Here is a 24,053-nt window from a genome sequence, read left to right as displayed (position 1 = left end):
TTTTGGTTTGACATTTTGGCAGCCGTTTCAGCCGCTTCTTTCTAATTGCACAAGGGGCAAAAGTGCGGGAAAGCTCAGGAAAAACACCGAAGAGAAAGAGAGAGGTTAGGCCCATCTTTGCATGCTGTCTCGACACGCTTCAGTTCGGTTTCCCAGCCCATGTTCCACCGCCAATTTCCATTCCCGACTGCTGCATAATTTGACATATTAATTTTTAGTTGGTTGTCAAGCCTCTGAATGACAACAACTAATGAGCAGACCAGGCTGAAAAGAAAACCCATCGACTTTTCCCAACTCCCACTTTTCGTAGCATTACTGTAACCTCCTATTTTAAAATTTCCCCCCTGTTGAGTTGACTTTTTGTTCTCTAACCGATTGCACCGTCTCAGTTGGTGGCATTTTTCGCTGTGTTTTAATATACACACAACAAAATAGTTTGTAAGTTTGAATTTTAAGTCATGGAATATATATAAAATTTTGTTTTCCAGTAGCGGGAATTAACTTGAGCATATTAGAAAGAAATGAGAGAAATGCTAAGAAATTTGTTCTACCATACAAAACTGGCATAACGTAAGTTATATTACTTTTTGTAAGTGTAAACATTATTCTATATTTAAGCGACTTCATCGGGTATTCTGTTTTGTCTTCGTTTTCCTGGCGTTGAGCCCCGACGGTTGGGGCATAATTTAATAAATTTATGAAATTTAATAGAGAGGAACGTGTTTGCTGGCCACAAATTTGTGGTGGCCATGCTCTTGAAATTTATATGCCTGTGATATCCCAGGGCGATTCTGAGGGGTGGCATATAGCGGGGACCCTCTGTTAAAGTGGGCGTGACTGGTGCCGATGGAGGGGAGAGTTGGGTGCAATATCATGATGTTACTTACGACAAGACTTTGGAATATATCAAAGAATTTGTCCGTGAAATTGTAAAACATTTATCACATTTTTCATATAATTTATTCAAACTTTTCGACTTTGATCTAAAGTCCAAAATTTATAAATTAGCTTGGAAGAAAGGAACTTAATTTTTATGAACACTGATTCAGGTTTAATATACTATTGATGCACGTTACTAATAAGCTGCGCCTTTCTAGACGATCATAGGACGTATTTTTTATATTTGTAAGAGCTTCTATCACATATAGATTTCCATCTGTGACTAATCCCAAGCTTAACTCCGATCATTAACCATATATCAAAGTAGACTTTAAATAGTCCTCCGCACAGCGCAGAAAGTCGCAGCAATAAAGTGAGATGCCCAATGAGCTTTGTCAGATTCAAACTACCAAAACGGTAATTTGGTTTCATGGAGTGTCGCCTATAAGCCCATAACATCCAACGGTCCATTTGAAGTCTCGTCCCCACGCCACACCACGCACCACACCTACCCCCCCGCTTATATCTTTGGTTACACGCAATAGGAACAAAATCATGGGTATTAAGTGTACACGGACAGAAAATATTGTCTAATTGCGTAGTAAAAAGCATAAGCTAATATATGATTATGATTATGGACATGAAGTCTTCAGGAATATAACCAATACATCCAGTAAATAAAACTATTTGCTTTATATGTATGGGTCGTATAAGATTATGACTTATATTTGTACGCTATCATATTTCCATTTATTGTTTGGCGCAGTGTAGGAGAAATCAACATAGAACACACAAAATATTACAACAATTTGCATAAAGCCTGTGTTCACACATGAACACGAATATATTTAAAGACTTACAATTTTGGGCTCCGTTCATATCTTATGTAAATGAATCGAGAGCGATAAATTATATTTAGGATTTTGTTATCTAAGGCGACATGGGTGCATTGCTCAAAAACATGTAATTTAAGTACACACTACATGAGTCAGTCACTTGAGATCGTTCCCCGCCTCCTAAAATAGTCCCTTAGTGGGAGACCACAGATAAGGTCCTCGCCGCTCAAGATAGGCAGATGTGCCCGAGCGTGGGACCTCGATAAGGCGGGGACTATTTACTTAGGCCTCTGCGTAGGCCATTTACTTTAAGATGCGATTCTCATGTCACCTATTTAAACCGAAGATATTTCCAAATAAAATTAGTTTCTTACAAAAACTCAAAGAGTAAAGTCTTCTCATTTGGGATTTTACAGCCTGTTACTGTTACGATTTCGAGACGACGGCGATTCCAACAGTGATGGGATGGCGATGGCGTCTGTGGCATGCAACATTCAAGATACAGATACGCCACAAGCCACGCGGCTAACGGCGAAAAGTGTGCGCTGGACGCTCTTGAAGTACATGCACGTACATCAAAGATGGAATGGAGATGGCATGGGGCAGAGGATGGTGGGGTGTTGTATATAGTGGGTATAGGATGGGATCGGATCGGGTCGGGATGCCAGGCTACACGTACAGTTGTACAGTTACACGAAGGCGTTTGCAGAGCCGGTTTCCTCGCTCCTGGACACCGGGCTGTACCATTATAATTACAAGAACAACAAGTTATGGCAGGTGCCAGGGATCCAAACCAAAACCAAACCAGCGAAATGTGAACAAAGACCGACCCGGCCTGTCAGCCGGGGATTTAATGCTGGAAATTATATATCATTTTAATAATAACGCATCAAATTACATCAACGAAATACTCGTGCCGAGACAAAACGTCTAGGAAATGAAAGATCAAACTGTGATTGGTGTTTCTTCAGGTGGGTTGGCCAAATCACATCCCATTGTGTGCGATTTCCGCGAAAAGGGAGAGAACAGATGTCATTGCTTAAAGCGAATTAAAGTGGGGTATTTTCTCAGCCATATATTTAGTGCATGAATTAGTTCCTTAATTATTAAGAGTTTTATGAAAGCTTTTATTGCTGAAGCGATGTTCAAATGGAGTGCTAGAGGCTGGTAATGGAGTGGAGGCAAAGCGGCACTTTTGGTCTTAATTTAAGCAGACTAACTTTAAAAACTAGAGAGTAGACTTGTATATTTTTAATTTAATTGAAGTTATTTGTTTAAACGGAGACGTTACTCTGTGCATTTCGTACGTAAGCTGTTTGTTTCAACCAACGTAGCTATACGTATAGAACTTCCCCTCTTATGTTTTTGTTTATCATATTCACCCTTTCTCGTTTGGCAAAGTCTGCAATACAGCGTTCCTTTCCTTTGTCAATTTCGTTTCGACTTTATTCAATTTCAATAAGCTTAACTCGAACTTCGTGTTCTGTGATTGGTTAAAACAATCAATCAACATGGCTAGGTGGCTCCCTGCAGCCACCGTTTTACAATATAGATAACTTTCAGTTATCATATCACGTACAAATTGAGAATACTGAATGCTTCCCAACGCACACTGCAAACTGTCAGATACAAAACCTTCGCACTCGAAACGCGAATGCCAGGCACTTGTGCACTTCTCATCGACTGACATCGATCCCATCGATGCTAGCTGCATAATCTCTGCTTTCCAACTTAAATCCCCATATTCCTCATTCCAGACCCGATAAACCAAAACCACTTGACGTTGGATGCTCTAAGCCGAGTGCGCATTAACTAAAAGCCGCCACTATCGACAGAGGAGGAGCGAAATAAAAAACATTTACGGAAAACTATTTGCAACAATTTTTCACAGTCAGCTGCCATAATTTTTCACACAAAACCCCAGCCAGATGAACAGGGTCCAGTGCTTTTTTTGCTTTTATTTTAACACTTTAAACGATGACGTTTAGATGGGAAAGGGGATTGAGGAATGAGGATGGGCTAGATGGGTTATACCGATGGGCTATATAGTGGATTCGTGGATGCAACAGTGCATTTCCATTTCTCAGTACGCTGCCCAACGCTTTGTAATCAGCCATGGAGTGAGGGGTTTTGACTTTGCACACTAAAAAATTATTCGAAATACTACGATGGCTGCAACCAAAAAAATGTTGGATTCTTTTAAGTGAATAGCCCATCATTTAAAACGTTGTAGCATTTTTTCTGTCTCAATTTAATGGAATTTTTTACTTACATTACATTACATTTTATTTAACGCAAACTATGAAAATAAACTAGTTTGTTTTTATGAAATGAATAATTTTGTAAAAAAAAAAATAACGGAATAAAGACGGTTTTTTTCAGTGCACGGTTCTGCATTTTACTGCAGATGCCTCGCTTGGATACAGATACAGATATACGCCACAATTTATCTCACAGTTTGCAGTCTAAACAAAACCGACTGGCCCGTGGGGAAGTTTTTAGCTGCTCAGCGGCAGGCTCATCGGAATCATCGGACTCATCTCTCCTGCCGGACCATTTGCCATGTCCGCATCCGCATTGTCCAGGTCCCTGGCCCTTTTCCCCAGACTGTCTAACCCAGCGACAGCGATAAATGTTTCAGCATGGCAAACACAAACTACGAAACTCCGGGAAATATACAAATGATTTCGTATTTATTTCAACCGTGTTCGGATCGATGACAGCCCAGCAGAATTCTCTGGATCAAGAGGCTATGCCGCTCTAACTCCCTGCCAATTTTCCCCCTACCCACGGCTCACTTTTGCAAATTTCTGGTGAGGTTAGCCTAATTATCTATGCGGGCTTGCTCGGTTCCACCATTTGAACATGAGTATCCATGGTACAAAAGTCCGTAATTGATGAGCTTAAGGGCAAAGCATTGATGTACGATATGTTAGGGCTCACTAGTCGAATTTCTGAAACTGAATTTCATTAGGCTTTCATTGGACTCTCCTTGTGTTTCTGGACAATCAGATCAATTGCTGTTGCTTACTAATTTGGTTAAGCTTATATAACATTAGTTTTTATGCAGACAAATTCCCAATTGCAATTATGTGAAATGAGATATAATTATTAATTAATATTCAGCAATATGAATCAATTACAAAATCTTTTAAACTTTATAAACTTGCAATACAATACAAGCTATTCAAAACGCGACTAACATAATAACTTAAATATTCATAAATCTTTTAGCCAATTTAATGCTCTGTTCCGCTTAATCATTAAATCTATTGACATAATTTTTTTATCTTTAGATTTTTTCCCGACACCTTTAATTTCGTCGGAGGATATTTGCGCTCTATACACAATTTTGCCATTTAACTACCAACTGTTTTTCAGACATATCCGTTCAGCTTCTCTTTGAGTACCTTGAACAGTTTAAGCCGATTCAATTTAGTGAATGCAATCCGGAGTTAAACCGAAATGCTTTGATTAATTTTCGGACTTCATATAATCGCATTGGTAATACGACTACCATGGAAAAGTTGTTTGTACAAAAGTTCTCCATTTTATTTTTTTTGCCGCTGTGCTGGACAATGACTGCGGCTCCCGTGGCGGGAGCACCAAACTAATATAAAGCCGCCGACTTTTTATGCAGCATTTATTTTAATTTATTATAAGAGTATGTTTTTTGCACTGTGATAACATGGAGCTGGTAGAAAAACAGACAAAATTGAGTAAAACAAAACACAACAAAATCTCCCATTGATTTCGCGTATTCCTCAGTGAACCATGCCTCATTCCTCAATTTCTTTTGTCCCGGCTGATAAATGATTTCAATATTATTCAATATAAAAAGGGAACACAAAATAAAATACAGAAACTGCGTCAAATTGCGTCAAAAGCCTGTCAGTCTCATTAATTTTCGCTTGAACAGCAACAGCAGCGAATAAAGAGGGAAAATAAAAAACGTCGATATGCCGACCAACATTCAAATGCTTTGTGTGGCTCTCTGGATATTCAATTGCTGGAAAATGCTTTGCGTCCGTGGAAAACTATCTGCTAATGAAGGCCCAACCTGCCGCTCGGACAGGAAACGCTTTTCAAGCCCTGCTCCTGATCCGGGAAATGCTGTTGGGCCACGGGGAACGGGACTCGGAATGGAGTTCCTGGGGAAGTGATTCAGCATTTGGCATTGAATCCATTGTGAATGCCGCTCGCAGGCCACATTTATCAGTCATCGCTGGCGGGGCTTAAAGGTTCTGCTTTTCAATAAGATAGAGTACTGATAGACGATGAATAAATTGGCCTGAAAATAATGTTGGGACTGGCTAAAGGACTTCCACTTGGACAGGCGAGTGTTTAAATAAATCTGAAGCTATCGTCTTTGAGGTTTGATTAATTGCCTCATCTCTCTATCACATAAATTATTTATTTATAATGGGAGATGAGGGTAGAATCCTTATACGTAGGTAGGTTTTAAAATAGTTCTTCAAAATTATTAATTTATTATTTATATTCTATTAAACGACTGTAATTTGTTTATCCAAATTTTTCACTGTATAAGAAAGTTACTCTAGTTAAGACACGCATTCAGTACATACAAAAAAACATGAAAACTCAGACGCACTTGTTTTTCACTTTGCTACTGAAGACATTAGCTTTCCTCGGTTCTCTTTTCTATGCTATCTTTTCTGGACCCCCAAATTGCCTCAAATTAAAGGCAGCTCACCCTCGACGCGACCCATGACCGAAAACTTTAAGCCATTTGTCAACACATAGGATCGTGGGATGGATGGGGGCGTGGTAGGTGTTTTTGGGGCGTGGCGGATGGAGCATGCAAAAATGCGTTGCCCAACGCACCTATACATGAAAGAGTGAACTGAGAAAGCAGGGGTGGAAAAAAGCAGGAGAAGAATGGATGAACGGATGGCTGCTCCAAAAATGGCACCAAAAATACCGATACCGAAACCCCAAACACGCCATCCCCTGCAAACACTAACTCAACCCGAAATCCCATTCATTCCCCGTAGACCGACGACCACAGGAAAATTTATAGGCAATAGCTAAAAACAACATCGCTTCACTTGAGCGTGAACAGTGCCAGCCAAAAGTACGAAACACAAAATGGCAGTAGAAAAACTTCAATTCGGCTCTTTTTCGATGAGGTTCGGGTTCTCCACATCTCTGGATATAAAAGTCAATGGTTCGCATAACAAAGCACAGGAAAATAAAAAAAAGGAGACTGTGTTTTGTTTGTTTTGTGGATATTCCGTTCCATGAAAAGTAAATTAAGCCATTCCAACAAAAAAAAAAAAAAAAAAAAAAAAAAAATAGGAAAATTAGAAGAGACAAAAATGGTTATTTTTGCAATTCCACCAAAATTCCCGAAACTAGAACCGCGCATCACCTGCCACAATGGATAGTCGAAATACAAAAAAAAGATATAAAATAGGGCTGCGGAAGTTCTGGCAAAGAATCAAGAAAATGTTTGTTTCAAATTTGTTCAACCGAAGACAATCCCGAACAGATGAAAAACCTTTGCTATCTGACAACATGCATATATAGGGGAAACGAAACTTTGGACAACTCGAAGAGAATTTTGGTTTTTAGTAATTGCTAGCCAAAAAATAAAAATACCAATTGTGCGTCTGGCTCATTGCAGATAATGGAAACCAAAAACTTTTGCCACAGGGTTCACTCTCAAAATCACCTGACAGGGGTTAAGTTAAGGGTCTTACAGGTAAGACTCCATAAAACTTTTTATTAGGATTCCAACTAACTGAGTGCGACACTTGGCTCGTCGAATTATTTGCGTATTTATGGCTGACCCTTTTTCGGGCTCCGATCTCCACTCAACTTAGGTCCAAACCCTCTGGAGAAAACTTTTCGGCAATTGGCTTTGGGCGAAAGTTTTTGGCAGCTCTGATGCCCAGGATTTGGTGCTCAGAATTAGGGTTGAGTTAGTGTGCCTCACATGGATTTGAAAATAATTTCGTTACTCACACTTGATGAAAGCTAAGGCATCCGAGCTTGCAATTTGGGTTTAAAATCCGAAATTCAGGAATTGTAGACTTACCTAAAAGAAACAGAGTAAAATTGTAATTTAGTAAGTTATTCACAAAGGCTTAAATTATATATACTTTAAAAATAATCAATATTTTCACATCTTAGTTGATTAAGACACCCATAAATTAAATTAAATCCATTTCATTGCCGAAAAACACTTTGAAACTAATAAACAAACAAATAATTCCTTAGGGTTGCACTTCAAGTTTTTTACACAGTTGGTGGAATACCAAATGCACTATCCGACGCCATTGATCTCCCCTTGAAAAAGCCTTAAACATTTTACGATTACACAATCAAGCGAAGCTCTTGACTCATCAGAATTCCGTGCACCTTGAGAAAGGGATACAATCACTCAAAAAGATACCTGATTTCAGTTTGATAGCTTTTAATCAGCTTAAAAATTAGTAGCCATAAAAAGAACTCACTCCTCGCTCGGCGGAAGGTCCTACATACATCAGTGGCAAGATTATTATGCTTAATGATGTACAACATAAAAATCCTTTTTTACGATATGCAAAAGCATTTTGATAATTTGCTTTAAATAATAAACAAGAGAAGAATTCTCCTCGCCGTCCGTGAGACTCATCACAGGATGCAGGCAGCCATAAAAAGTTTGAGCTTGCCGTAAAAAACACTTAAAGGAGCTGAATCAGGGGCGGTAGGGAAGTGCAGCGGTAGGAAAGCACCTAATGGGTTGCTTAAGAACACGTTGCCACTTTGCTATGGAGATGAGAAAAATCATTTTCATGTAAATTGACACGTTTCATTATGAAGATGGATCTGCAAAGTAGAAGTAGTGGTGGCGAATCTGCTGCTGAAATGAAACGGGTCCCACGTTGGGCGCCATTCACTAACAGGGCTAAGATGATGAGCTGCACCACCAGGAGCTGTATGTGGTTGTCATTGCCAGGGTGACAACTAACCGAAGGGAGAGAATCTGAGAAGTGGAGAGCCGCGTATCATCATGGCACACACATTGTGGTCGCGCTTGCCGGTTGCGAAACATGATATGATATGTGGTAAATAAACAGCCAGACACCAAGCTCACATTGTTCTTGTTTTAATTTTGTTTTTTGTAGGTTAAGGAGTGGGAAAGTGCGAGCTTGAAGTAGCAACAATTGGCCGGTAATCCCTTTTGATTTCGAAACAGGAAGCAGCCCAGCACGACAAGTTTTAAGTTTCCACATAATTAAGCGGTTCGATTTGTGTTTGTGTGTACTCTGAAAAGGTGACGAAAAGGGTGATAAAATGGGGTTAGCAATAATGCCAATAAAGACCGCTGTATATTTTTAAACTTTTTTTATAATTTGTTAATATATAAAAATATGCACTTCCTGAATACTTCAAATTTGTTGGTTTCATCAGGAGAACATTTAAATATTCACAAAAGAATGTACACCGTTTTTATATGGCAATTTTATGTTTAAGCTAACCAAAGGCGTACAAAATTTCAGCACGAAATCTCGAGCTCTCAAAGTTACGATCTGTTAACCAACCGACTTTCCTTTGCGGATCGAGAAACCTATCCTATCATTAGCATTTTAACCAGCTCGTTCAGCCAGACCGCCCCCCAATCCAGATGACCGGCAATTGTGGTGAAGCATTCTCGATGCTTTCACCCAGGTCTTAACCCACTGCTGGTGCTAGGGGGCATGATGTGGACACTCCAACGGAGTTGACTGTAATTTTGTACACATGCTGATATCGCTGAACCAAATCACTTATTCAGGCGGTGGGGAAAAAATAAAACGTGAGTTCGTTTCCCCGGCATCTGTTTTTCTTATGCTCACCTATTTACAACCGCTTTAACCTAATTTCATTAGAGGGTTGCCGGAGGGGATGGTGCTGGCTCCCCAGTCACCACCAACTCAATTAAGCCGGAGATAAAAAATCAAATGGTCCACTATGCTGGCTGCAGACCTCAACACTCTCATTTGCAGTTGAATGAGAAATGTGAAATGGGAGCGGAGAATTGAATGCTGCATGTGGTTGTGAACCTGGTGGCCACTCATCGTCACCAAGCATGTCAAGTGTTTTTAACCGCAGCCCCTCATGTATTTCGTATTCCCCCATCCTACCGTCAACATAAAAATCCAATTTTCGTAATTAAAAAAAATAAAAGCCATGCAATACAGCTGCCTTGGGGGCATTCGCAGCGCCAGAGTCCGAGTCTCATCTCATTAGAGCACTTCCCGTAGTGGCTGCAGGCTGCCTCATCATGGCCCTTTCCGCCCATTTAACGGTGGCATAAACACTAGAGACCAACAAAATTCTGTATATCGCGAAAATACTTAAAACTTGAAACCGTAACACTAAATTCGTTTCTTAAATAGATGCGGAAAATAATGTCTCTTATGATTAAAAATATGTAAAGAAAACTGTGCCCAACATTTATTTTACTAGATTTTCACTCGCTTCTTTCAGTGTAAAAATTTTACAAATCTGAAGCTGGAAATTCAGTTTTAAAACCATTAAAAAACGAAAAAGAAATAAATAGAATGGATAATAAATAAACAAAAATGTAAGAAAGATGGAACAGCGCGAAAGAGATGGAACAACAAAACAGACAAAGAGGGCAGCACTGAATTGAACATTTATTCTATGCCCTGCTGGCTCTCATCGTGTGTATGAAGCACTTGAAACCAGCATATCATCGTTGGCTATAGACAAAAGTCGGAGCTACAGAAAGAGACGGGAAAGTTGAAAGGAAGGGGACAAAAATAGGTGAAGGAAAAGGGACAGTGGATCGGCCATCAGTGTCCGAGAATCGTTAAAACGCTTAGCACGTTTTTAATTATGCCAGCGAATGGAATACAGCGCACTATTCGAGGAGTCAACGGAGGGCGAGTGGAGCTGTGGGCGTGGCCTGAGGGCCGTCGCCCTTAATTTTCGGTGATACACTTCAAGCGGCAGACTGCGATTTCCACTTAACTCCAGTCAGCTTTTTCATTGTCTGGCCATTCGTCAAATGCAAATTGTAGTTTTGTCTACAGGAAAACAACAGAAATTGTATGTAAATTTGGACACCAAGGAATACTAGATCTGGTAAATGGTTCCGAAATAATTCATAAGAGTTAAAATTTAGCCTACTAAAGCTAAAACCAATGCATTCAATGCATTGAAAATATATATTCAATTAGTTTTAAAAAATTCAGATAAGATGAGAAATACGAAAATGTTTTTAAAGTAAGTTATCACTCGTTCGTCATAGTACGTACTTTCCATGCGTTTTAAACACTTTAAAGAACATTTGAATTAAGTTTTTATTTAGCAAACAATCTATTAAGCTCCTTATAGCCTTTAGCTAAGTAAAGAATACCTAAAGCTTTTTCATATTTCTATGAAATATAACATTTCTGAAAAGCCTGTCCAATCTATCTAAAATTTTAAGCCACTTTAACATAAAACACTGCCATTTTGCTGGCCATAAGCTTTGTCTGCAAAACAATAAAGAATAGACAAATATTTAGCAACAAACAGGAAAAATAGATAGACAAAAAAATACAGTAAAATAATTTAGCGAGAATAGAAAAAATGCTGCAGGATATGAAAACTAAAAATAAAATCCAGACAAACTTGTTGGCTTGGCCTGAATATCTCTTTGTAAATTGTCCTGAGGCAATAAACTGAACAATAAAAAAAATTGATAAAATAAAAAACATTTCGGGTAAATGGAAAAGAAAAACGCAGTCGATTTGTTTTTTTTTTTTCTCTCTCTTGTTTTGGTATGGCAATTATTGAGTTGGCTTAGAATTTGCAATTTGGCGAGAAGTTCAACATGTTGCACAGTCGCTGATTTGCTGTTGCAAGTTGCCAGTTGCCTGTTGCTTTTTTGGCTGCCGCCCCAAACTGCCCGTTGGCAATTTTCACAGTTTGTCAAGGGGCTGTGGAGAATGGTAAAAAAGAAGAAAAACTGCAGCCAAAATCGCCTCTTTTCCTCTCCAGACATCAGTCAAATGTCCAACTGCAGCAACTGTGGGTGCATCTCTCACCTCCATTCTGCCCCTTTCCTGTTGGACTCGTTTGGTTGTTGTTTTTCCACCGTCTGGGCTTAGAAACTCTCGTCTATTGACAGTAGCCATAATTTGTTTGTCTAGCTAACGTGGCCAGGATGAGGTGAAGTGGTGGTCTTCGCTGAAGTCGAGTGGCAATTGCCGACTACGCTGATGGCTTAAATATTAGATATGTGCAGTTTGCTTTTTTTCTGCATTTACTTGGCCCGTTTGGGCCACAAAAACTGTTGACAGTTATAAATGATGGAGCTGGCTTTACGTGGGGCCAACGGCTCATAGGAAGTGGCTATCTGAAAAGTGGACTAGTGACTGCTAGCCAAGCCTTCAAGTGAGTACTTAAGTGTACCTAATCTGGATGTCAAGGAAAGGAGAACTGTACCGCGGAAGTATAAACCAGAAACATTCTGCTGCTAGCATATAATTTATTAAAATAACTTTAACTACAGTTGTTGCAGAAAATCGCATTATTTTTTAAAAATGGTAATTAAAAATAAAAACAAAAAACGTTTCAAAACAGTTTCTTAATTCAACTCTCAGCGGTACCCGAATCGACAAATCAATAAAAGGTAACCAACTTCTGAAATGGCCTGATTACAACCATAAGCCATTATTTCTTAACAATAAAATAGTACGGGACCAAAATAAAAGCGCCTAAACACCTAAATTTAAGTGCCAGCCGAACCTAAAAAGCGATTTTCAACCATCAGGAGCTATTAAAGCGGCAATTTGCATTCATTTCACCTTCAAAGCGGATACCCATATTTTGAGCCATGCCATTATAACGGCACATAAATGTGCTAAATAACTGCTAGTGTTGTAATTCGATATCGCAAAAAAATAGAAATCATGGCATTTAACCCATATTAGCCGTGGCAAATTGATTTGGTGGCCATGCCGCCCCCTAACCGCCCACTTCGGACACACCAAAGGCGGCAGTAAGCGCGTTTATCGTTTATCGTTTTATCGCCGAGCAAATTTCCTTTCAAGATAAACTCACAGACAGAGCAATGGCCATAAATTACGCACTAAAAGTTACACTTACGAGCCAATGCCCAAGATAAATGTGCTCAGATCGATCTATCGGCTCAGATAGCCATCGATTGAGTTTGAATTCGAGTCGGGGGCTTTCACTCTGCAAATAATATAATCGAAGCAAGGCATATTGGTAATCGAGGCAAGGCTATCGCAACAATTTAATCGCCAACTTTAATTGTAAATCTTTTCGCACAAAAAGTGGCACACCATATAGACCACAGCTATTAATGGCTCGATTCGGTTTGGCTTGCTTTTGGCCCGGCATTATAATAATGCTCTGGTAATAGTTCGATGGCCATAGGCGTTATGCCGGCCAGCCAAATAAGGTCCTCGGCTCCCTGACATGGCCAGCAATTTTCACTCGATGCATTGACAGGTGGCCAACATGCAACGCTGGTTATGCATAAGCCCAAGGAGCTGCCGTTGCATTTAGCCAGGTGGGGGTATCCAGGTGAGAGCAGGTGGGGTACACAACACACACACACACACATATTGCCAAAGCTGACCACAAAAATATGTCCAGTCTGCAACGGATGTTGGAAAAAAAATCAGCATTCTGCTTGATTGTTTGCTCACCTGCTATGCAAGCGAAAGGGAAGTGAGTAAATGTGTGCTAGATTGACTGAGCTAGGGTTCTAGAATATCGAGGGTTTTGAATAAGAAAGGCTTTTATTGCAAACAGATGGCCAGTTTTAAATACCCTAATATATGTCAAAAAATAATTAAATTACCCAAATGTATGGGTAAAATTAAATGAAATATATAATATATATATATTATTTATACAAAAAAAAATGTATAAATATGAATAATTTTGTACTTGCAAAAATCCCTAAATCCACTTGAACACAATTTTATTTCGTTATTTAAAAACTAGATTTCTTTTTAGTGGTGTGCATATCTCACAAGACATCTGTCCTATGTGATATGTAACTGCCTTCAATCAAATCGAACATTCCCACCTCACAACCTGAAGAACCAGTCAAAAGACCCTTAAAAGCTGTCATGCGGGCTAGTTTCTTTTTTTTTTATCACACCGCACTTTAAGTATTTTTAAGACCGAGATGGGACACTCAGCCCGATTTCCCAGATCCAGATACAGAGTCAGATGGATGCTGAGGCTGCAACTTCAACCAGTATCTGCAGGTGCTCTGATTGTGTTTGCTTGTCCGGTATGCGTGCTGCAGATGATCTGCAGGGGAACTCGGTCCCTGTGCCAATCTCCCTCGAAGTGAATACAGAGATTTTAATTAAATTAAACTTTACTTTGAGACACGTGTCAGACGGACTGGCCGGCATCTCGTGCTATCGACATCTCTCGATGGGCTGGGCCGTACGATTTTTACGACAATTTTTTTTGTGTGCTGCTGCTATTCTGTACTTGCTTGTGTTATTCAATTAAAGCTGGGACTCTGCTTCGCTTTTAATTGCATGAAAAATGATTTTTTTTTTTTTTTTGCTATTCTCGTTCTTTGCCAGAGGAAGAGGCATCTAATTGATTGCCAGAGATTGAGTTTTTGAGGTCCGTGTGGATGTGAATTTATCAATTGGTTTGCCTTGCCAAGGCAAACAAACAGTGAGAAAAATCTGTTTCGTATCAAACACCTTAAAATGAAGTTAAAACAACGATTTGTATATTTCCCATAAAATATGTCCCCTTCATTTTCATAATAGAGTCATTCAAAATCCACACCAAGAACTTCCGCATATTCCCTGTCTTATCCACCTAATTTTCCCCTTAGTCCTGACCCATATAACCATTTATTCTCAACTTTCATTTCGGCACATAAATAACCTTTTCCACATTTCATGGGGCTCACAAAACATTTGACTTATTCACCCACTCCAAAAAAAAAAAGCGAAACTTTCGTGTCTTGGGGCATTTTATCCGACAAAAACATGCACAAATGTGGATCCGTAGACCGGGCTCGTAAACCCAACACAATTTGGTCACGATTTAGACGACGCACACGCCAAAAATTCATCAACATGCAAAGCTCTATTTTCTCCTGCCACACAGCCAATCAACCAATTTGCCTGATAAGAAGCGTTTAGCTAAAAACATGCGCCAAATTACACCGAATTTCTCACTGTAATGTGAACAACGCCCCAGCTCCACAGCTCCGTATCCCGAAACCTTCGTTCTCCGGCAAAATGGGAACTAGTTTTTATGGCTCCGACATAAATCAAAAGAGACCTTCCCATGCCATTCGGAACAATCGAAGTTTTGTGACGCGTCACGCAAATCTCGATAGCAACGCACATACCCATGAAAATGGAGTCAAAAAAAGAAAACAATTTCCACTTGTCAAAAAAAGCAAAATTTCATTTGACGTAATGTCAGGAAGCCGAGGGAGAGTGTGTAAGGAAAGCTGCAAATTATCTACCAAACGCAATTTGGCTCTGCCGTAAACGTATATCCATGCGTATTACAAATCATTGCTGGCCATGCGATTCGTCATAAGGGGAAATCAGGATGAATTCTCATCATCCTTCGCCTGTTCCCATTCCGATTCCCTCATTGTAATTAACGCGACAATCCAATTTGAGTCGCCAAATGTCGCATGATTGATCCGAACATCAGTCAGACATCAGATGTCCAATGGCCCAAAGCAAAGCTGGCCACCATTTGGCCGTTTTCGTTGGGCCAACTTGACTCGTGGCTTTCAGTTGGACATCACGCAGTTTTATCTTTTAATCTTTTATCTTTTCTTTTTTAACTATCTTTAGCAGCGTGATGGTGCCCATCATCACGAAGATGATCTTTCTTTACAGTTGCTACAATAAAACCTAGATTACATAAAATACCGCATTTTTGTCTTAGTTTTGATTATATACCAACCCACGCCTACTACCGACCACATGGCATTGTCTTCTCGTGGGTCTTAACTGATTGCTCCACATATGCACGCTCCACAAGTCCGAGATGATTTACAGTTATGACAATTTTAAGTTGGTTCATTAGTGGCACACACAGATACATAACTTCAAATGGCTGTGTGCGTGCCTGAATGTCTGTGTTATGATTGAAGATGATTACAAATGCCTTGTTATGGCTGCTGAAGACCCCTTTTCCCCCGCAGAAACCCCCGATCGTTATCCATTTGTAGTTGTCCCCGGTCTTCAGCTGCTCATCTGGATCTCCACACACAGTTCCGTGGTGTGTCTGCACTTTAATTAATAGCCACTGTCAGCATTTTTGAGTAAAGCATCCGCCAAGAGCCCCCGCACTGGCCCACAGATTTGAGTTGCATTTAAGTAGCTGCATTATGGCCATAACTACAGAGCTAAATTATATCTAACTAATGGCTGTTTGCGTAGTTTTCCAACATACTGCCATGTGAGTTTTTGGGGGCGGGAGCGGGTTTAACGTTAATTGAATGATTTTTGCTCGCTTGAAATTCCAGAATCGTTTTACTTTTTTCTTCGTACATGCCTGCAGTATGTTGCACAGAACTTTCTCTATTTGGATGTGGCAAGTTTTTCACAGAGGAGTGTTACCCAACTTAGAAAAAGTGGACAATTTCAGATGATTATCGTTAATCGCGTGTTGAAGTGGGGGTTTTGATAAGTAAGCCACGTAGACTGGGATATTTATTTCCTAATTGATATTGATCTATAGACGCTGTTCTTACATCATTTCAAATCATATCCATTATATGTTTATAAAAGAAATTATATACAATAAAAGTAAAAGACTACCATCGAAACTTAAGTCCGAAACCTGATTAAATCAATTAATCTGCTTTAATGCACTTGATTTCGTTAGACGATCCAACTAACACAGATCTTAATTGTTTACTGCGGTTTTTTAATTTATACTTCCTGTTCCAAAGCCATTCCCATTTTATTGGCTCCTTTTATGAGTGTGTTTTGGCCATTGCTCAAAAAATTACAAGAACATTATCTTTATATCTTGGAGCACGGCAATCCTTTCTAATGAATCCCTCTTTGATCATCCGATGGACCGTAAATGTTTAACAACTTTGTTTTTTTCTCATTGCCATATATACTATATACTATATATGCCTTACATATATGTAGGTACGATTCAACCTACATGCAAACAGGACGGGCTCCTCCTTTCCTCACTCAGTTGGAGCATAAAATTTATGATTTGCCTTTTCAGTTTGCCCGTTTTATTTTTTGTCCCCAACAAACTCGTTTTCAGCCTTTCCATCTGTGGACTTTGAGAGCCTGCGTGGCTTCCTTTTTTTTTTTTGCCCATTTCAGTTGAGTTTTTAATTAAGTCTTGTGTCGGGTATGCGAGGTGTTAACTGACTTCCAACAGACGAAGCCAATTTGTAGCTCCAAGGAGTTCCATTTTCAATCTAAAAATATTGAGGTTTATTGGCCTCTGGAATAGGGTCCACTTAGTATGTCAGTCAGCCATCTTTGGCGGGACCCAAATATTTCAGTTTATTTGCAAAGAAGTTATGGCTCGGCTCCTTCGGTTTTACTTTTGTTTGTCCATTGTCTGGGCCCAAACAGACAATGGGCATTATAAATTCATCAGACAGACTGGCTTACATACGGCGGGCCCCAGTCCTGCATAATGTATCTGGATCTAAATCTGGGGGTATCTGAAGTATCTGTAAGATGCCTTTTGCCATCGCAAAATGGCGCAGCGCTTCACAGAACAATGCAAAACAGCAAAACAGACAGCAAACAACAGAAGACGAAAAAAAAAAACTCCGTCTGAGGTTGACATTTGTGTTCGTTCTCCTTTTGTTTTTAATTGTGTCAAATTTTGTATGGCCTGAAGAGGGTGGACTTTTCGCAAAGTGGAGCACTGCGGTGCACATAGGTGCAAATGAAAGCCACTTCATTGAAAGAATCCTGTGGCAAGAGCCTAACAAAAAGATGTGAATGGCACCGATGTAGGTTCGCATTGAGGGGCTTTTGTGGGGGCTTAGTTCAGCACACGGGGCGTTAGTTCTCTGATTAAAAGGGACAAACAATATGGGCGAATATGTGTTTCAGTTTCATGCTCTAGTTCATCCGACAAAAGCGAAAAACGCTCTAAGGGAGACAGAAAAGTTTTGCGAAAATTAAAAAGCAAATACAAGTTTTTTTCGTATGAAACATTGTATACACATTTACATATAGATAGTGCATCTAACTAGGATTTTCTTTGGAATGACGTTATGAAGAGATATTACAACGAATAAACCAAAGGAATTTTAACTAACTCATATTATTTTCGTTTCTTGCTTCTCTTTAAAATAAGCCAGAAATAAAAAACATTGAACATTTCGTTGCCAGATATCCAAGATACTTTTTGTGCCGCATTTAAATTGCAGCGAACACAAAATAGCCAACTGCACAACGTTTAGATTTAGTAAGCGCAAAATAGAAACAAAAAAGTGCATTTTGGGAGCCGTTAGAGGTGACAACTGAATTGTGAATTACATTTTTGGGGTGCGGTTAGCCAGAGTTATTAAGGCAAATCGTAAATGGATTGTACCGGCCGCCAAATGGACTGTCATTAAACGGCTAGCAGTAATTAAATATTTAAACATATTTACTGGTCCGCTGTCAACCGAAAGTCAAAGCGAAGCATTAGCATATTGTTAGCAGTTCCAACTCAAATTCAATGGATGGAGCTTGAAAATACATATATCAAAACAAAATCAACTTCTGTGGGCGGCTTAAAGCTTGTGTCATAAAAATCAGAGCACGGGGACTGTTGTCAATCTACGATTTGTAACTTCAGCTCGAAAGCGTTTTCTGTGTGGGTCTGCAGTCTCGAGAGTACGAATGAATGAAAATATTTGTAGTTTCTTGGTAAATATTTTATTTTTGAGCTTTTACTTTCGTTCTTGGTTGTCACAGGGCTAACTGGCTTTCGCCTTGTCATCGCATACAGTTACAATGTCCTGCAGGACATTGGCTTGCGTTAGACAAAACGATTTTGTTGTCCTTATCGCTTTGGACCAGGCCAGCTAACAAAAGATGTGGCGGGCAGAAGAGCGTGTGGGTATAAATTGCTTGCCGATTCTCTGGTCATTTTTATGGATTTACAGGGACACGATAGCTTTCCTGCAGCCCACTTCCTGTATCATTGTTTGTCTGTGCTTAGTAGCCGGAAGTAGATTTTCCCTTTCCCCGTCAAATTAATTGAGTTGAAAACGCTTTTGTTGCAATTTCTCCACGCATCGTTTGGGGGGAAACGAGATACGTGTTAAAATAAATAAATAATCGTCATCGGCTTAACATTTATTGGTTATAAATTGAACAGCTCAAGCGTGAAATATAAAGTGGATTATAGTTTTAATGGAGAAAACACGACATGGCAAAAACAACAAAAGCCTCTTCCATAGTTGGTACATATATTAAGGCCCAAATTAAGGGATAAATTACACAGATAGCAGAAGGAAATACAAGAAGGTTGGGTGGAAAACCCAATGAGAGATTATCCCACGGCTTAACGGTGAAATGTTGCTGATGAGCTGCTGGTAATGATGTCGATAACTGCCGGGAGTATAAAAGTGGCTGGGCAATAAAAACAAGTCGAGTAGTTTAGGGATTATTGGTATATTCCGTAAATGCTGTTTTTTATACACGTTTGTTTTGTATTTATTTTTATGTAAAACTGAGATAAGACTGCAAGCAAATATACTATGATCAACAAAAAAGTTATCGATTGATCCCTTCAGAAATCGTATTCTATAGAATTGTATTATAACAAATATTCTTATGTGACATACATATATGAGATGAAGTCTGTAGTGATCCTTTAGATTTTTGTTCATTCTGCCAATTGTTTTGAAATTACTGTTCAGCTCAACTGTTTGAGTGTCTATATTTTCCCAACGAAAAATCGTTGGTATTTGTGTTTATGTCTTCAATATCCTACTGAGCTTCCCATTTACTTCCGGCCATCATTATCCCTTTTCCGTGTCGAATTCCACCGAAACGTATACCATTAGATGACGTCAAAACCTTTTCAGAGCAAACAGATTACTGCGGGGCAATGTCCGATTGATGGCTACATGTGTAGACAACTGGGCAACCAGACGAACGCCACCCACCGCCCACCGCCCACTTTTATCCAGAATGCCCGTGCCCCGATTGCAAACACCGCCTAACCCATGGCGGCCGAAAATAAATTAATCAAAGAGCGCGAAAGGACAACAGTTTAGTTTGCGGAAAGGCGGGAAGGATTTCAGTTTGGTTGTTTAGGAAATCGTAAATCCATTAAAAGCCTCATTTAGAACGCTTTCGACGCATTTAGAGGGGGTGAAGTGAAAGAGAATCAGTCCGATTTGGGGATTATTTGTAGGCCCTAAATTGATTCATCCGGAGCGGAGACTCGCCCCCAACCAGGACTTTTAATTGTGAACGAATCCGTAATTGATTGTGCCCTCTTATGACTGCTGGCTTTCCACTCAGTTTCCTTTCAGATGGAAAACAGATTTTCCTACCCCGCACCGCAGCCTTTGCATAATGGATTCGGGGCAAGAAAAGGCCAAGAAAAAGGACTGTGAAATGCGGCAAAAGGGTTGAGTTGTGTCATGCCCTACGGGTTTTCGCCTATGATTATTTCAGCACAGACTGAGGGAATTTTCAACTAATTCCATTCGGCATTTCGCACTCTAATTCATCCGGCCGTGTTTTGCCCTTTGGTTTGGGTAATTGATTTGCGAAATTACATATTTTGTATGCCAGATTTTTGTTGGCACGAATTTCAACGAGAGTGACTGGTTAATTTAGTCAAAAAGGTCTGACTGACAAGCAAATCGGAAAATTTCAAAGAGGAAAATTGAAAAATTAGCCCAGATGAATGGAATTAATATTTAATATACTCTGCTGAATTTAGGAAACATGTTAAAAGTTGGCTTTGGGTTAAATCGTTCAAAGGTGTCGGGCAATAATGTTATTTTAGGAATTCGAGATGAAATAGCCAATCGACAATTGTGTTTTCACAGCTCGGTTTGAATAGAATAACTTTTAGTAATAGTCTTTTCTAATATCAATCAATATTTCTCTGGGTTAAAATATAGTTCTTTGTCTATTAATCATAAAGTTTATAATTTTGATTTCGACCAATTTCTTATCTGTACCTGTGGAGCCCTTATAAAACGCTTGTTAATACCACTAGTTTCTAACATGGCAATTATATGTTTATATTGTCGGATCATTATCTATCCAATAAGCATTAATTCACGCTCTCACACTGCGCCATTATCATTAGCAGACAAAGAGACCTATCTAGCTCATAAAGCACGGCAAACAGGGCCAAAACACACAGAGATACAGATACGGATTCATTTGCAGATACTCTTACAGACAGAATCGTGATGTGGGCCAAATGCAATCCAGGCAAACAAGCTGCTAAATTTCGCACGCAGCTCTCAAAAGGCATTTAAGCACGGGGTCTGGGGACTCCGGCTAAACCAAAGATGCTGACAGCCATGATGATATGGGGATGGAAAGAAGGCAGCAAGGCCAAGAGGAACTGATGACACACAGCCAAGGAAAAACGAGACCAATCAAGAAAAAGCGAGTGAGACGAAAGAAGAAAAAACACCGAGAAATCGCAATGGTAAAGTAGCTAAGAGATACACATGTATCCGCCAGATATCCAGACACTGAGGGAAGTGTGAATTATCCTGCCTCAAAGTATTTAATGCGCTTTACTTATGGCAGCCGGCAACAACAGAGTGACGGCTAAAAATAGCAAAAGATAAACACATTGGAAACACATAGACGATGATCATCACTCATCCAAAACCAACAGAAAATAAATCGTGGAAAAATCAGTCTGCTGAGGGGCTTAAGAACCCGAAAAAAAGCTGCTAAAGGAAAAGGGTGGAAAATTAATTAAAGAACGTGAAAATGCAACAGGCTGACCCTCAGTTCAAGTTATTAAACATTCTATGGTTCATGTTACATTTTTTTTTTACTTTTTTTGGGAATACTTTTAAGCAGGCATTACAAATTACACAACTCCAAAAAGAACTGGTTTACCTTTCCTCAACCGAAGCCAAAGAAAAAACGATCTACCTGCCGCTGTTAACCATCTTTTGTGAGCTGCGGGCAGGTAGAATGCGGGCTCGTCGCCCTTCTCTCCTTCTTCTCGTTATTCCTGGCCTGCCAAGGACCTCCTGCTGTTTTCCCTGGTGGTTGGAAATTGTTTTCTCGGCGCAACAGGATTTGCATTTTTCCCTACTTCTACGCTGCTCTACAAATTGAGTCTGGAGTTCAAATGAAGACATAAAAAAATCATTGACCTACATGGGACCAACCCAAATGTGGCATATTAAGTTCCAGAAATAAACGAAATACTCACTAAAAGGCTTGGGGTACTTAAAGCATACATTTAGTCAAGAAAGCGCTAAATACATTCGCTAAACAGATGTTAGTACCCAAAATTTATTTGTGCAACTTCGTTTTTAGTTTGGACATGGTTAAAAGTTTGTGCTCACCCGACGGATGATTATAGAACTTGTTTTTAACTTTTGTCATAATCATAACATGTTTAATCATAAAATTAAATGCATAAATAATAGAAAACTAATGTTTTAAAAGGTATACAGTATGCGCCTATAACCCCCTATTTTTATATGATGCTTATTTTTCGGCGCTTTTTAGTGAATTTATTTTCATTAAAGAACTTACCTTTCCGCCAACTTTTAGTTCGTAGCCCATTCCCAGAGGCGTTTTCAGTTGCACGGGGCACACGAATCCAATGTTTCGGTGCGGACTTTCTACGCCCGTCTGGTGTTTACGGGTAGTGACCTTAGCCACACTCCTTGTGGGCGTGGCCGCCGTGGAGGCCGATGATGTGGTATTCTCCGCCACGCACAAATCCTCGCCTCCATGGACGGGAAATTTGGAGCACTCCAGATTTTCCGGCCAGTTAAAGTTGTAGGTTTTCATTAACTTTTCACATACCCGCGCCGATTCGCACAGAGATCGACAAGGCGGAATGGGTCGCTCCAAAATTGTGCAGACCGGAACGTACAGGGAACAGAGGAACAACTGGAGGTCATCACTGCAGCCGATCTTCACGAGCGGAGCAAACTGATGGACCTCCAGACCCGCCTCCTCCTGCTTGGTATGGCCAATAAGATTTGGCATAATGGTCATGTTATATGGTATATTCTTGCAGATCGATATGGTGATGGGTTCACAGCGATTGTGATGTGGCAGTCCATCTAGTTCGGTCCCAGAACTGGCCATTAATCCCCCGCCGCTGCGATAATACGGACTCGCATCGAGGGGGCTCTGATCGTAGCGCTGGACCCCCTGTATCAGGGTGGGTAAAATAAACAGGATTTGACGCCACATTTTGGAATTTTTCGATATCGCTGTCAAATAACTTTTGGGGCTTTTTCTCGATCTCTTTAAACACTTTAAAACACACACATGTTGCTCATCTACTTGCACTCACTTATACACCATTGAATACTTATTTGATTTATTTTCCCTGTTTAAAAACTTCACTCCCACGAAACACTTAACACCTTTTAAATATTTGCCGGCGGCAAATATTTAGTTTGGCCTTATAAGCAAATAATAAATATTTCTCTCTATTCTCTTATTTGCGTTTGCTTTTGCTCTTTATTTTGTTTAGACTTTTTTTGTTATTTTCCGACTTCAATTTGGTTTAACCGTTTGAATTCGACTTTGCTATTTGTTGTTGGCAAAATATTATTGTGTCAAAATTTAATTTTTGGGGGTCTTTAGGACTTAGTAGCGTTGGCTTTTATCTGGCACAGTACCGGGCTTTACTTTTCTAGCAGCCACATTTTTATCTTGCTGTATGCACATACATAAGTACCGTTAGCTGTATATCATTTATGCCTCCCCCGCTTTTTGAATTTCCTTATTTCTTTCACTTTTTCGAAAACCGCGCAAAAAAATAACTGAACAAACACGGAGTCGAATTCAACTTTTTCGCACGGGACTTACGTTAAAAGACGAAAACGGAGCCGGAGTTCGAGTCGAAATCAATCCGCGAGCACATCCGCATGGTAGGGCATACGCTGACAAACTGAGGAACTGAAAACATGGGGCTCTTTCCAAGCCGCTCTCTCACCGTATCGTTCTCCTGCTCACACGCTGAATATGCGCTCTTTCGCTCGAATGGTGTGAGAGGAGGTTTTATTCAGCTATACGCTTTGTAGTATAGCACTGGGGGCGACCTTGAATTTGACACTCTCGGCGGGAGAGCCAGAGAGCCAAAGAGAGCGAAGTGAAAGACAGGGCTGTTATGCCTTTTGTTTGG

The 24,053-nt window shown here is 39.9% G+C and overlaps 1 protein-coding gene across 2 annotated transcripts in view, besides 1 other annotated feature; it reads right to left on the bottom strand.

Annotated features, from left to right (window-relative positions):
- The window catches only part of fz (frizzled), a 94,297-nt gene extending 70,472 nt beyond the window's left edge, over positions 1-23,825 (bottom strand). For both annotated transcript variants that reach the window (NM_080073.3, NM_001274907.1), the window contains exon 1: positions 22,442-23,825. In NM_080073.3, the coding sequence (NP_524812.1) occupies positions 22,442-23,113 (672 nt within the window). In that variant the 5' untranslated portion in view covers positions 23,114-23,825. The remainder of the gene's footprint in view (positions 1-22,441) is intronic.
- Positions 1,703-2,130: a mobile genetic element.
- Positions 23,826-24,053: the final 228 nt, after the last annotated feature.

This window comes from Drosophila melanogaster, chromosome 3L (genome assembly GCF_000001215.4).
Source record: "Drosophila melanogaster chromosome 3L".
In the NCBI taxonomy this organism is placed as follows: Eukaryota; Metazoa; Arthropoda; class Insecta; order Diptera; family Drosophilidae; genus Drosophila; species Drosophila melanogaster.
This window is presented reverse-complemented; position numbering and strand designations above follow the sequence as displayed.